Raw genomic sequence first — 14,024 nt, 5'->3', positions numbered from 1 at the left:
AATGCCCTACCCCATTAAACACACAAATTGTATACATTATTGGATATATGTATTGTATTGTTACTTTGAAAGTCAGCAATAAACGAGAATATATACATTTTAAATAATACAAGGATTTCACAAGACAAAGCAGTAGAAAATTTAATTGACTTTTACAACATAATTATACAATCATAACAAGATCTAATATCGGTCTTCACGTGATTAATCCAGCATTAAAAAACAAAAATACATCATTCACACAACCTCATAACCACACACTAACTACAAACTCACATAATAGCAGGGACAAAACAGAATTTAATTATTTTAAAACAACAATCTGTACATGGGTTACTCACTCCAGTGAAATTCATAATTCACGAGCAGGAAACCATTATCAGATGATTACAAATGTTTAAAGTACAGTTCACAGGGTACCACAACTGCAGTCAGGCCTATTTAGACTTCCTTCGTTTGGCCTGAGTGGGACTCGCTCCAGTCTCTGCGAAGGACAAACAAGAAAGACCATCGGTTGAGATGCATGCGAGTGGAAAGATTGAGTTACAGCAGTGTTACAGAAATCTCTTTGTAGCTGAAAAAAAAAAAAAAAAAATAGGCATTCATGACAACCAATTGTGGATTATAAAGTGATAATATAGTACAGGTACAAGAGTACATCAATGTGTACAGCTGTTCTGACTGAAATTTCTATTGTGATAGATATACATTTCCAAAGTAAATGTTATAATTTAATTTACATAAAAGGTATATAGCCAGTCCGACAAACACACACACAAACACACACCCACTCCCCCACCCACCCACCCACCCACTCCCCCACCCACCCACCCACCCACCCACCCACCTTTGGAAGCAGCACTGGAGGCAGCGGGCCTGGCCGACCTCTTCCTCATCCCGCTGTCCGCTACAGGCTCGTCCTCCGCCTCCTTGTCCGCCCGGGAGCTCCTGCGACTCGGACCCTTGGGCTTCTCCACAGCCACTCTGGAGAGGCAGACAGAGGGAGAAAACAAACCGAGACAGACAAGAGTGGGGAGGGAAGAAGTGGTTGTTAATGAGGGTAGGCACAGGAATCCTTTAACCCTCCTCTGGTCAGAGTTACAATACCACATGGGACTCGGGACTCGGCTGTTTCTCCTCGTCTACCACAGATACTGCCCGTCTTCAGCCCCCACCGTGTCCACTACGAGGTGGCAGGGTCGGCGTGGTCACTGCGTGTGTCTTGGCAGCACCAGTACGGCTTAAATACATACCTTGGGACTAAGTTGATGGGCGTCTTTCTTTTCTTTGCCCATCTGTGATAGAAGTGGAAAAACAGCGGTAAACTAAAAACTGTGGTGCGCACAAAGCATGGGTTTACTTCCCCCTTCATATTTTTGGGAAAATTCAAATAAACCCAAGAAAGAAAGAAATGTGATGGCCATAAACAGAAGGTGAGAAGATCAGAGAAGAGGAAGCTTAAGCCTCATCCTTAAGAGAATGAGTACTGCGGTTGATCTATCTTTGAGACATGCATTTGAATTGTTGAAATGTTGCATGCCATGCATACATACCAAGTGTTGGGGCCACGCGGATCATTGATTTCACCATGTACCCCCCTGGCCAACCAAATGAACTCCCTGAGTTTCAGTAGAGTTAGAAATGTCTAAGCATTTCCCGTTCACAAGCACTGCACTTTAGACGTGGCCAACTTTTGAGAACATCGGCAGAATGGTATACCTTTATGGAAGCCCAAGCCCACGAATCACCACATGGTTGAAAAAATAATAAATGGTCAATATTATTTCAGGACCTCACCCTTGTTCTGTGACGACTTCTTCAGATGCTGCAGAGAAAAAAAAAGAGAAAAAAAGGTTAGCATCAGTCATAATCGAGAGATATAGGATATATAGCATTTATAGTTCCATGTAAGAAAGGAAATAAATTGGAACATACTTGTCTTTTCACTGGCGATAGGTTCCTGTGACTGTGGACCGGCGGGCTCAATTAGTGCTGGGGAAGATCATGAAGACATGTCAGCTCATACATACTAGGGATGTGAATAACTCAACATTTTCATGGTCAAACAATCAGTGGGTGGAATGAACGAATAATCGATTATTCGATGTGTGCCGACATTCACAAAGGCAGCCATGGATCATCGGCAAGAAATCACTTAATATCTTAAAAAAAAAAAAAACGACCTGCTAAGTAGTTCCACGTCGAATTGTCTGTTGTGAAAAATGTATTAAACTGTAATCAGAAACGTGGTTATATGCTATAGACCCTATAGTATCTGTTGTATAAAGGCTGGGACGAATTTCCAATTATAAATATGTACAATGCATAACGTTAGTTCTCTGGCTCATAGCTGAGCGGACTAGAATACCTCCCGTTGCCAAGTCGTATCTAAGGTCCGTCCTATCTACTGGTGGAGTGAACAACGTTTCCGTTGTATAACAGCAGCAAGGTGCAGTTTAACCCTCCTGTTATGTTCGTTTGTCAGGAACAGCAATGGTGATCCCGGGTCAATTTGACCCGGTGCATGTTTATTATCCAAAAGATGTCCTAACAAGCAGTGTGAACATGTCATTACTAACTCCATTAGTAACTATTCTATCAATATTTAGTGCAATAGTGTTCCTTACCTCTAACAGGTAATGGTTCAATTAGGATAATTCACTCGTTTTTCATGAAAAAAATATTTGTTCAAACTTTTTTTTTTTTATGTTTCACCACTTTCTTATGGGTTAGGCCTTTATACCTTTCATCCACTGTGATATTAGGGCCTGGGTTATAGAGTAGTGAAAGTTGCTCTACCAGCCTTTGTCTCTCGATTATCAAATCTGATTACTCTGGAGAAAATGTGAAAAGTCTCCAGAGACATTGTGGCTCGAAATATAGCCCTGCCTGTCTCTGCATCCCACAGACTGGCTGTCGATTCATCCTTGGAGTTGGACTTATAGACCCCAACCAGGATGAGGAGCCCCAAATTCCACTCCCCAAAAACACGCCTCCCTCATAGATTAGTCATTTCCAGAAAGATTTTCTGTATTGAATTTGGCATGAACAGCTCAAAAGCTGACTTGATGTCAGTCACACGCGTCACTGCCATCCTAGTGGGCCCTGGCACTGTCTTTATTATGTTTTCTGCAGACAGTTTCGCCCGACGCATATTTGGGGATGAAGACCACTGTATTTCACCATGTTTTGACATGAATGTCTTGCTTGGAGGAATAGGAATAGCAATTCCCTCATCTGGTTCAAAATCAGATTCATTAGAATCTGAATTTAGCTCAAGATCGTCTTCGTCTTCAGACACATCCTCCTCTATTTCACTGTCATGATCAGTGATGAAGTCCCGAGCCTCCTGGACCGTCATCCATTTGCTTCTGCTGCTCATTTTGTAAAGGTCTGCCTGACAGAGTGTAATGTTGGTAGGACTCCCATGCAGAGAATATTTGGTATGTTTTGACCCTTCCCTGTTGAGTGTCCACTGAATGTGGTTGGAGTTTTCCCACGAGAACAGAGAACATAAATGGTTCTCGTCAAAAGTCATATAAAAAAACACCTACCTGGAGGGACTGGGGCAGACTGCGAGGGAGGGCCCATAGCTGGGGACTCAGACGGGGCAGCAGCCTCTCTGTTGGGGTCAGGCGGTGGCGAGGACGTGGATTGGGCCACCTCTGAAGCCGGCACAGTGGGGGCTGGCACAACGGAGGCTGGGGGACTTTGTACAGGGGCAGGATTGGGGAGTGAGGTAGCAGAGGAGGCAACGGTGGGCATAGGAGCCACAACAGGAGCCTGGGTGATTTTAGTCGAGACAGCGGCGGGAGCAGAACTTGAAGCCTGGCTGGGGGCCTGAGCAAGGGCCACAATGGGTAGGGAGGGATTTGGGATTGGGGATGGAGAGGACACTGCGGTGGACACTTTTGAAGCAGCTGCCGTGGTCTGGGTCACTGGCGAATCACTTTGACTGACTGGACAGGCAGAAGTAGAGGGCGGGGCTAGTTGAGCCACAGATGCAGTGGCAGGCGCTGCAGGCTTCTCTCTGGCGCTCTGCGGTGGGTCTTGTGGACAGGGCACAGGGGCGGCCACCTGCACAGGCTTACTCTGAACCAGAGCAGGAGAGGGAGGACCCACGGGGCTCTTTCTCAGCGGGGTTGTGGTCCCAGGACTAGAAGAGGTGGGCGGGGAGGCCAGGGGGGGCTGAAAGGGTGACGATGGCGGGGCAGGAGGGCCGAGACGGGATGGCGGCTGGCTGCCTAACGGACTGGACTTGTGCCCGAGGGCTACCTGTACCACGCTTTCAGTTTTGATAGCCCCACAGTTTGTCTGCTGGGGGGCCGGGGGTGTGACAGCTGGGGCCGGTGAAGACGTATTGGTCGTCAACGGGACCTGGCCCCCGACTGTTCTAACGGGCTGAGCGCTGGATACTGTAGTGCCAGAGGGCTGGGTGGAGCCTGGAGCTGGCGAGAGCTGGATGTGTGTGGGCACTGCGATCGGTGCTACCATGGTTACTGGCTGGGACACCACGGTTGTGTTGGGGGCCACAGAGGCTCCAGGGACCTGGAAAATAGGGTTGATGAATACAGGCTTGGTAGTGATGAACTGGGGCGGGCGGGGGTTGGGGGTCTGCTGTCGGACGTCCTGCGGCCTAATATTTTTGTTGGTAACGACCATGGTTGCGACCATGCCTGGTGGTGCCTGCGTCGCGGGGGCAGGGGGGATTGGATTCGAGGTAACAAACACAGTAATTTGACTAGAGGCGATGGGGCTTGACGCGGCGGGTAACTGTATGATGGAGTGAACAGCAGCCGCAGGCTTGGGGCTAGGGCTGGGCTTGGAGCCGACAGAGCTGGTGGTGGAGCTGGAGCAGACGGCCGCTAGAGGACTGCTGTTGCTAGAAGAGGCTGACTGGGGGGCTACAGCGAGGGTGGCATTAGTGTTTGGAATCGGAGCAGAGGCGTGGGTAGTCGTGGCGACGATGCTCTGAGTGGGATGGACAGCTTGACTCAGGGAGGGGTTATTGTTGAGGCTGGGGACGGAGGTTGGATTAGTGTTAACGGTAGTGCTCGCAGTTGTCTGCACGCTAGGGCTGCTGGTGGGAACGCAGGGAGCAGGCTTGGGTGGAGCTTCCATTTCCACCGGGGCAGGGGCTGGAGCAACCGGGCATGGAATGTCTGAGGCCTGAGAAACACTGGGCTGTTGTCTTTCTGGAGCCGATGGAGGCTTGGGACTCTCCTTCGCCACGTCCCTGGCAGGCGCGCTCTGCGTGGGCCGCGGAGGCATACCAGCTGCGTTGGGGATTTCCAGAAGCTGATTGAGAGACACTGGTGCGTCCTTTGAAGCGGACAAGGCCTCGGGAACAGAGTCTGGCGTGGGTGTCGTGTTCACAGGTTGCCTCTCAACCGAACCTGCTTGCGGTACAACTCCGCCCTCATGGGGTGTGGGGACACGGGGACTAGCCATTCTAGTAGGGGCAGATAACTCTCTGGAAGGCTGAGGATGGGCCATGGATTGGGGCTGAGGCATGGTTCCCTGGCTTTCCTTGGGTCCCTCAGAGGGGTTACCCTGCATGCCAATGAAGGTGTTCTGGGCAGGCTGAGTCTCGGGGGCGGCAGCAACTGGTGAGGGCATGGATACCAGATTGGAGGCTACTGCGGGGTGGTTCAGCATCATGGCAGACCCCGGAGCATTTATCATCTGCTGCTGGTTGGGAGGACCAGCGAGAGCCATCTTTGTCCCCTTCTGCCTCCCTGGACTTGGAGTGGCTGCTTTCCGGCTGGAGGCTGGACTGGACCTTCGACTGTTGCTGGGACTGGCCCTTTTGGCCTGCCCTCCGGACTGCTTGTCCAGCTTACTACCTGGACCTGCCGCCCCACCTGCAGAAGAGAATGACTGCTGCCCATTGTTACCATTGTTTCCACTGCCGTTATTTGTGCTGCCTTGCAGGTTTAAGTTCGGTGGGGCCTGCCCTATAGCCTTCAGCGTAGTGGGGTTCAGACCCTGTTGGTCAAAGCCCCTATTCAGGTTGGGTTGCCTTGGAGGCAAGGGAATGTTGATTTTAGGGGGGAACAGCCCTGCGATGGAGGCATTGAGTCGCTCCGGGGACAGGTTGATTTCGGACGGCTCTGTGCTGGGGGGCCGATTAGTCGGAGTCAGGGGGTGATGGTATGGCCTGGGGCTCGCCCGGTTGGGGGTTTTGGGCCTGGAGCTCTGCGAGGTTGTGGGAACGTTAGGGAAGTGGATGCCAGGCATGGGGCCCCCTTGTTGCGCCTGTGAGGGGAGCTGCTGCTGGGGACTGGCTGCAGGGTGCTGGGGCATGGACGGCGGAAGAGGGCCCTGCTTCATCATGTGAGCATTGGAGGCTGGATTGACCATCATCTGTTGGGCTCCATTTCCAGACTGCATCACCAGCTCTGGGACTCCGGGCCTGCCCTGCATGGTGTGGCCTCCTCCAGGGGGGGCCTCTTCTGTTTCAGACCCTTGAGAAGCCGGCCCGACATCTGGATGAGACATTCTCCGCGGTCCTCCAGCGAGCTGGACAGGGAACAGCACATATAGTGTAAGCGTAAGCAGAGTGAAAGTCGGAAAATAAACGTCACACGAGTTTTCAAAGCAGGTTCTCACCTGTGCGTTGACGCCCAGAGGCATCCCTCTAGGTTTGTCAGGTGAAGGCGGCACTCCTACATTCCCCTGCAGGTTAATCATCGCAGGCATACCTCCTTGTTGGGAAACTGGCATTCTGTGAACGTCCCCTGGATTGACCATCCCCCTGGGAGGCAGTTGACCTCCAGGAGGAATGGACATACGGTTCTTAGCCTGTTCCTGCTGCATCTTCTGCATCATCATCATCTGCTGCTGCTGTTTGTGAAAATAGTTTGTCACAATCTTAAACTGGGGACCTATAAATATATGTATTGTTGTTGCTATTGAAGAAGAGCATTAGAAGGGTTTTAATCTTACCTGCTGTTGAAGGTGTGGTGGCTGGGCTTGCTGCTGCTGTTGTTGTTGTTGTTGTTGTTGCTGCTGCTGCTGCTGTTGTTGTTGATGTTGTTGTTGTTGTTGTTGTTGTTGCTGCTGCTGCTGCTGAAGCTGGTGAGGATGCATTTGAGCCTGGGCTTGGCCAGGAGGCTGGGTTACGGCCATCCCCTGTTGCCCCTGCATCTGCATTTGTTGCATCTGCTGCTGCTGCTGCATCTGTTGCTGCTGTAATTGCTGCTGTTGCATCTGCTGCTGCATCTGCTGCTGTATTTGCTGCTGCTGCAAGTGCTGCATTTGTTGTTGTTGTTGCTGCTGCTGCTGTTGTTGGATAAACTGCATGGGCACCTGCTGCAACACTCGCTGCTCTCCGGGTTGGGCAGTGAAGCCTACAGAGGTAAGTAAGTAAAACAATATTATTCCAATAAAAACCAATGTATATACATTGTACAGAGAAGTGTAATTACCAGAAAAAGGACATGCTGAAGGAATTTGATGACAAGTTAGATATACATCGATATATCAACAATTACCTGCAGGCCTGTTGGGAAAATCAGGGGGTTTAGGACCAGAGGTATCCATGACTAAACTGTGATCTCCAGCCATCCCAGGTAGGTCAGAGTCCTCCAGACCAGAAGCCCCATCCAGACCACTGAGGAACGCAAGACAAGTTGCAACAAATAAACATACTGCACCATAGCAGCAGTAATCAAAAATGGGAACAAAACTCACAGTGTGCTGTCTTACCCCAGGCCATCAGCTTGCTCTCCAACTTTAGGTTTCTTCTTTCGCGGGGGTTTCTTCTTCTTGGGCTTGGCCTGGTTATTACCCCCTGCTCCTTGCTTCGCTCCTGGCCCAAACTGGCTGGCAGAGATATCACTCTGGAGCAGGTTGACCAGCAGTGGGCTGGTCAGCGTTACATCCTTGTTAACAGGGAAGCCCCCTTGTGGTCCCACTGCCCCCGCCATGGGCATCTGCCCTTGGAACTGTGGGTTGAAGTTCATGCCATGTCCTTGAAAGTGGCCGTTGCCCACCTGCATGTGCTGAGGGGTTCCCATCATGCCTTGCGGCTGCTGACCCTGCATATCAGGCAGCATCTGTTGGACACCCAATTCACCTGGCCCGCTGTTTGGGTCGCCCAGTGGATGTTGGTGTTGCTGGGCTGCCTGTTGTTGTTGTTGTTGTTGTTGTTGTTGTTGCTGCTGCTGCTGTTGTTGTTGCAACATTGCCTGCTGTTGTTTCTGCTGCTGTAGCTGCTGCTGCTGCTGTAGCTGCTGTTGAACAAGGGGATGCCCAGCAGGCAGCCTCATCTGCTGCCCGTGCATACCCATCACCTGGTTTGGATTCCCGGCCATGGGAACCTGCTGCTGCTGGTTCATCTGTTGCTGCTGCTGTAGTTGTTGTTGTTGTTGTTGTTGTTGTTGTTGCTGCTGCTGCTGCTGCTGCTGTAGTTGCTGCTGCTGCTGTTGCATTTGTTGCTGTTGAAGCTGGTGCTGTTGCTGCTGCTGTAACTGCTGTTGCTGGAGTTGAGCCATTTGTTGTTGCTGCTGTTGTTGTGGAGTCAAATGCTGTTGCTGCTGCTGCTGCTGCTGCTGCTGCTGCTGCTGCTGCTGCTGGCCGACCTGGGCCTGGAATGGAACCATGTTCCCTGGAACATTTGGTGAAGGGCCCCGCATCATCTGGCCAGGCATGACCCCCGCCGGAACCTTTCCTACAAAAGCCTGCTTGTTCGCTTGCATCTGATTGGGAACCATTTGTTCCATCATGGTGTTCTGTTGCTGTTGTTGTTGTTGTTGTTGCTGCTGCTGCTGCTGCTGCTGTTGTTGTTGCTGCTGCTGCTGCTGTTGCACTTGCTGCTGTTGTTGCTGCGCTTGCTGCTGTTGTTGCTGCGCTTGCTGCTGCTGCTGCTGCTGCTGTTGCTGTAGCAGCATGGCCTGGTGCCCCTGGCCTCCAACCATCTGACCCTGCCCATGCATCACCCCCTGGCCTTGTTGAGGCATCAACTGCTTGGGTGGGGTCATCCCTCCTCTCTGCCCCTGACTTAGGGGCCTGGAGAGGACCGTCTGACCTCCACCCTGGCCTTGAACCATCTGGCTGGGGGAGGAGGACACGGGCTGGGCCTGATGCTGGAGGCCCATCATCTGGGTTTGGAGGCCAGGTTGCGTCTGGCCCATACTAGCTCCGGCAGCGGCACCAGGAGGCTGACCGCCTGGTACACCCATAACATTAGCTTGGGCATGAGGCGGTCCCTGCATCGTGTTGGGAGCAACGGAGGATGGCTGTGGCCCTATTTGAATAAGAGAAGAGCAAGTTTTAAAAACGATGTGGATCATGTTTTTGGTACCAAGAATCCCATAAATATAGAAATGGCATAAATCCAATACCTACAAAAGCTTAAATAGTACTTTCCAATGAAATCACTTTAATAAATGATAAAACAATAAACATAATGGCATTTTATCATAAATGGCAATATATCCATCACATTGAAGATTCCCTCAACATTGAAAGCCAGGATAACTAACTTAAAGGGATGCATCGTTATCTTTGAAAGCCTTTAAGCCTTTTCAAATTTAATGAAAGCCAAGGAAATGTGAATCTGGTCGTTCTTTATTTGAAGAGCCATGGCTCCATGTTACCTTGATGAGGCATGGCTTGACCGCTCTGAAGCTGCTGACCAGCTCCCCCTCCTGGTGTTCCAGGAGTAGTGCCACTCACTTGACCCTGCACAAAGTTCTGGTTTCCAGTCATGTTTGAAAAGCCCATGGGACGCTTTTGCATGCCTGCAATAAGAATTCAGTCCATCAGTTATGTCATACAGACTATCATTAGTCAAACTGTTTTAATCAATAACATTTTACAATCCTCCCAGTATAGCATAGATGAATAGATAGATAAACTATAATGTTTGTTAAGGACGCAATCAGAAACATTTCAACTAAGCTAAAATAACCTAGACATACATGTAGTCAACGCTGAATTAAATAATGTTCTCAATAAAATCCAACCCTACAACTATAGATCTATTCCACAAATAACATTAGCTGGTCACACAGTTGCTAAGCAAGTTAGAGTGGACAGAACACTGTTCCCGAGTTCTTTTAATCCTGAAAGTCTCCCGCCTACTACAATCGTGCATATTGAGCCTTTAACCAAGAGCTTAAGTCTGCCTACCTGGCATTGCACCTGGATGAACTTGGGCCCCTGGCTGTCCATGCTGAGGCATTCCCATAAAGCCTTGCTGCATATTCCCCTGCGGTCCGAGAGCCGCTCTTCCTGGGGAGCCCACACCCTGGGGGAAACCCTGTGGGGTGGTCGGTCGCTGGGCCATCATTGGAGGGGTCCCGGGGGAACCTTGCTGGAAAGGAGACGAGGAGGAACCGGGGGACTTGGCGGCAAGGTTACCCTGCTGTCCAGGGGCTGGCGGGAGCGGCGGGGGGGGCCTAGGGGGACCTACTACACCCCCAGGGCCTGTCTGAGGGCCTTTAGGCTGAGGGGCTGCAAACTGTCCCATGCCACCCTGTTGCTGCTGCAACTGACCCTGTCCGATGGCATTAAAGACCTGTCCAGTTTGTTGGCTGCCATATGGGTAGGGAGGTGGAGGGTGATTGGGAGTCTGAACGGCAGCTAGGGAAGGGGGGCGCTGACCGATTTGGCCTTGAGGAGGTGGCTTTCTCCATGCAGGGCCCCCTTGGGCGGCTGGTGGCTGCAGGACCCCAGATGGTAGCTGGTTCCAGTTAGGAGGAACAGCCATCGGGCCAGAGGGGTTGAACGGAGGTCTAGGTCCAAGTTGGGACAGCTGCGCTTGCTGTTGTTGCTGCTGCTGCTGCTGCTGCTGCTGCTGCTGCTGCTGTTGTTGTTGTTGTTGTTGTTGTTGTTGTTGTTGTTGTTGTTGTTGTTGTTGTTGTTGTTGTTGCTGCTGTTGGTGCTGCTGAAGCTGTTGCAAGGCGGCAGGGTTAAGCTGCCTGCCAACCTGCAATGCTTGCATGTGATGGGCGGCCTGCGGGGGCATTTGACCCGAGCCGTGTGGACCCGCCTGTTGGTGCTGGAGTTGCTGCTGCTGCTGCTGCTGCTGCTGAACTGACATCATTGGGTCCATCCCGTCTGGGGGAGAAGAATTAGGGGTTTAATTTTCTCTGAGCTCCACTTATGTTCGATCATAAAGTAAGGGAAAATAAAGTAACAAACCTATCTGAGTGGTTGATCCTCGACCTCGGGGAGGCATCTGTCCACTGCCGCCCGGAACCATCACCTGCCCGGCCATGCTGGGCCCAGGGGGCACCATTGATGGATTGGGCATCCTCATAGCTAATAGTCAAAACACACATGGTCTTAATATAGAGTTCATGCAGGCAGTCACACACACACACACCATAAAACTATACAATTAACTGGAAGATAGTACCATATGTTTAGTCCTTTGGTACCTGAGGTCAGTGGAGTAAGGAATAAGCTCAGACTCTGGAGAATATTACAGTTTCAATTGAAAATGTATTTCAGCGTTTATAAGCAACCTGGGCTTTACCATGATTCAGTAACTACCTGTCGTAAACCATTTTCCAATAATGGGACATCAAGTCATGGTTTATTAAGCTCATCCTTTCATTATTTTAGTTACATTATTTATTACTGTTTTTTAATGACCTAGTCAGCTAAAATAAGAATGTATGATTCTGTTACTTATGAGCATAGTGTTTTTACGTTGTCAAGCGAGCATCTATTCTATATTTCTACTCAGACTGTCGTTAGGTTTATGCATTGATTAGTAATGGTTTAAATGGGGAGGACTCCTGTTATTTAAAATGAGCGCACACACATATTACATTATGGACCAATCAGAATGGTGGGGTATGAAGAAAGATTAAGGAGCGTTAACCGTGTGTGCATCATACCTGGACCAGGCTGACCTGGAAACCCCATGTCCATTCTCATCTGGCCAGGCATCCCGATTGGCCCATTCACCCGGACCTCTTGGCCTCGGTTCTGGCCCATGGCGACGTTTATGGGTCCCTCCCCTGGACACAGTAGACAAACACAAAAGAGCAAGCTTTAGGTCAATGTTTCAAACATGTGTACTTGGTCAAAAGGTTGGGTGCATGCGACACATATCAATAAATGAGCTCTGCCATACCCTCTATTTGTACTGAGAGGATGCCCAGGTCTCGTAGCTGTTGCTGGTTGTTCTGGGCCAGCAACCGCAGGCGTTCTGCAGCATCCCTGGGGATGTTGAAGGTAACACGTACGCTGTTCCATTTTTCCACGCGCTTTGGCTGCAGTGTCTCTGAGCCTAGAAGGAGAATGGAATATGATGAAGACAATAAACTGAATTGGTAGAGATGGCGGGTGCAAAATGGGATAACATAAGAAGTTGTTAGCGCAGATGATCGGAAGCGCGTGCAGCCTGCTAATAAGTTATGCTTTACAAATATCCGACACTTTACCTAAATCAATAATGCTGGGTATGCCAATTACAACTCTGTTGAGTTTTTCTGCAAAGTCTTCATCCTCAAGGTTTCCTTTAAAAGCAACAAAAATTGTAAAATGTCCCTCATCCCCATTGCTCTCTTCATTGCATTCTTGCTCAACACAGTCCTCTTGTGTTCCGCTTCCTTGGCAACCACCTGTATCTTCTACTACATCCTCCTCTACTCCAGAGTCCCCATTGGAGTCATTATCACCTTCCAGCATTTTTGCCCCCGGGGGCAGCTGAGGTGGAATATGTGGATGTGCCATCCTCTCCCTATACTAGGAGTGGCCTGGTCAAGCTTAATCCGGTTATGCTGAAACAAAGGAGGAATGGATTTTTTTAGGTCCCAATTTTAATAGTCAACTTCGAGGATTACTAAATAAGGACACACAAAACGAAACGTTTTTAAGATGTACAGTCTCAAAGTAACTGAATCTGTTTATGATCAGCTAGATCTGCTAATGCCAGTTCCTTAAGCTTTGTAATCACTGTTCCTGCCCAAACACAATATGCTGTGCAGATATTGTATCGATTCAATGTAATCGTTTTGTTGTGCAGAAAAGAACCCGATTTTCTCCTAGACATATGCATACACGCTCCCAACATAAAGCTGATCCAACGTAATGAGCTAGCTCCTTATCTGTCCGCATCACAGGCCTCGTAACAGCCAACCCTCCAGACAACATCTGACACCTGAGAAATTATGCTTTACGTCATCCAGTACATGCTTGCAAACGCTACGTTATTGTGTCATGTGACAAGGTGCTTTTGGTAAGTATGTCACGCAAATACTTTTGAACACGAATGGCAATACAATACGTTTGATAACGGCTCATTAAAGCCATAGTTAGCCAGCTAGCTAAATCTGGCTAGTCCATTAGCATTAATTCATCGTGAAAACATTAAACAATTCTGAACCCCTAAATTAGGCGATTAGTCGGCTTGTATTGCTAGAACTAACAAAAAAAAAACACATTTATTAAAAGGCTTACCAAACACATCCATGAAAATAGAAATGTATCAGTTCGGCCTCTGCGAGCTAGAGATGCTAGCACAACATGATCACATCAGCAGCGCTGCAGGAAACCAGAGCCCGTCACTAAGGTTCCTAGTTGTTTAGGTTCCTAGCCCGTCACGAAGGTTCCTAGTTGATTAGGGTCCAAGCCCGTCACAATGTTCCTAGTTGCTTAGGCTCCTAGCCCTGTCCTAGCCCCACACGAAGGTCCCTTGTTGTGTAGGTTCCCCCAGCCCGGCAGGAAGGTCCCTAATTGGATAAGTTCCTAGCTGTCATTAAGGTTCCTAGCACGTCAGTCTTTCCTACCCCGTTTGGTAAAAAATAAGTTTAAATGTGCAACATCCACCAAAGACTACTTTGAAATATACTTCAATCAATAAAAGAAAGCATAAGTCATTAATTCATACATTTATAAAAAAGGCCCAAATTAGTTAAAAATTATTGGACAACGTTATTATAAAAATTCGTCTACATACAAGGACAATATAAATATTGCTTTATTTTATTCAATCCCTATAAAATGCATGATGTTTCAAAGTATTTTGCTGTGTGAGACATGGGGGAAATAAACATTGCTCT

At 49.1% G+C, this 14,024-nt stretch overlaps 1 protein-coding gene across 13 annotated transcripts; it reads right to left on the bottom strand.

The window, feature by feature from the left end:
- Nucleotides 1–115: 115 nt before the first annotated feature.
- ncoa6 (nuclear receptor coactivator 6) lies at nucleotides 116–13,698 on the bottom strand. 13 transcript variants are annotated; one of them, XM_060049258.1, is made up of 17 exons: nucleotides 13,423–13,697; nucleotides 12,405–12,743; nucleotides 12,095–12,250; nucleotides 11,856–11,978; nucleotides 11,152–11,271; nucleotides 10,138–11,067; nucleotides 9,603–9,746; nucleotides 7,711–9,250; nucleotides 7,497–7,615; nucleotides 6,949–7,352; nucleotides 6,613–6,849; nucleotides 3,555–6,522; nucleotides 1,936–1,992; nucleotides 1,798–1,825; nucleotides 1,254–1,295; nucleotides 848–984; nucleotides 116–484 (listed from the first exon to the last, which is right to left on the bottom strand). In XM_060049258.1, the coding sequence occupies exons 2-17, from the start codon at nucleotides 12,694–12,696 to the stop codon at nucleotides 438–440; spliced, it is 7,344 nt and encodes a 2,447-aa protein (XP_059905241.1). In that variant the 5' UTR covers nucleotides 12,697–12,743; nucleotides 13,423–13,697; the 3' UTR covers nucleotides 116–437. The 13 variants fall into 13 exon arrangements, 12 of the variants coding, with proteins under 12 accessions (XP_059905241.1, XP_059905250.1, XP_059905260.1 ...); XM_060049267.1 differs by having other exon boundaries at nucleotides 6,613–6,846; XM_060049277.1 differs by having other exon boundaries at nucleotides 6,613–6,843.
- Between the last annotated feature and the right edge of the window lie 326 nt (nucleotides 13,699–14,024).

This window comes from Gadus macrocephalus, chromosome 1 (assembly GCF_031168955.1).
Source record: "Gadus macrocephalus chromosome 1, ASM3116895v1".
Classification (NCBI taxonomy): Eukaryota; Metazoa; Chordata; class Actinopteri; order Gadiformes; family Gadidae; genus Gadus; species Gadus macrocephalus.
The sequence above is the reverse complement of the archived record's forward strand: the minus strand, read 5'-3'. Positions and strand labels throughout refer to the sequence as shown.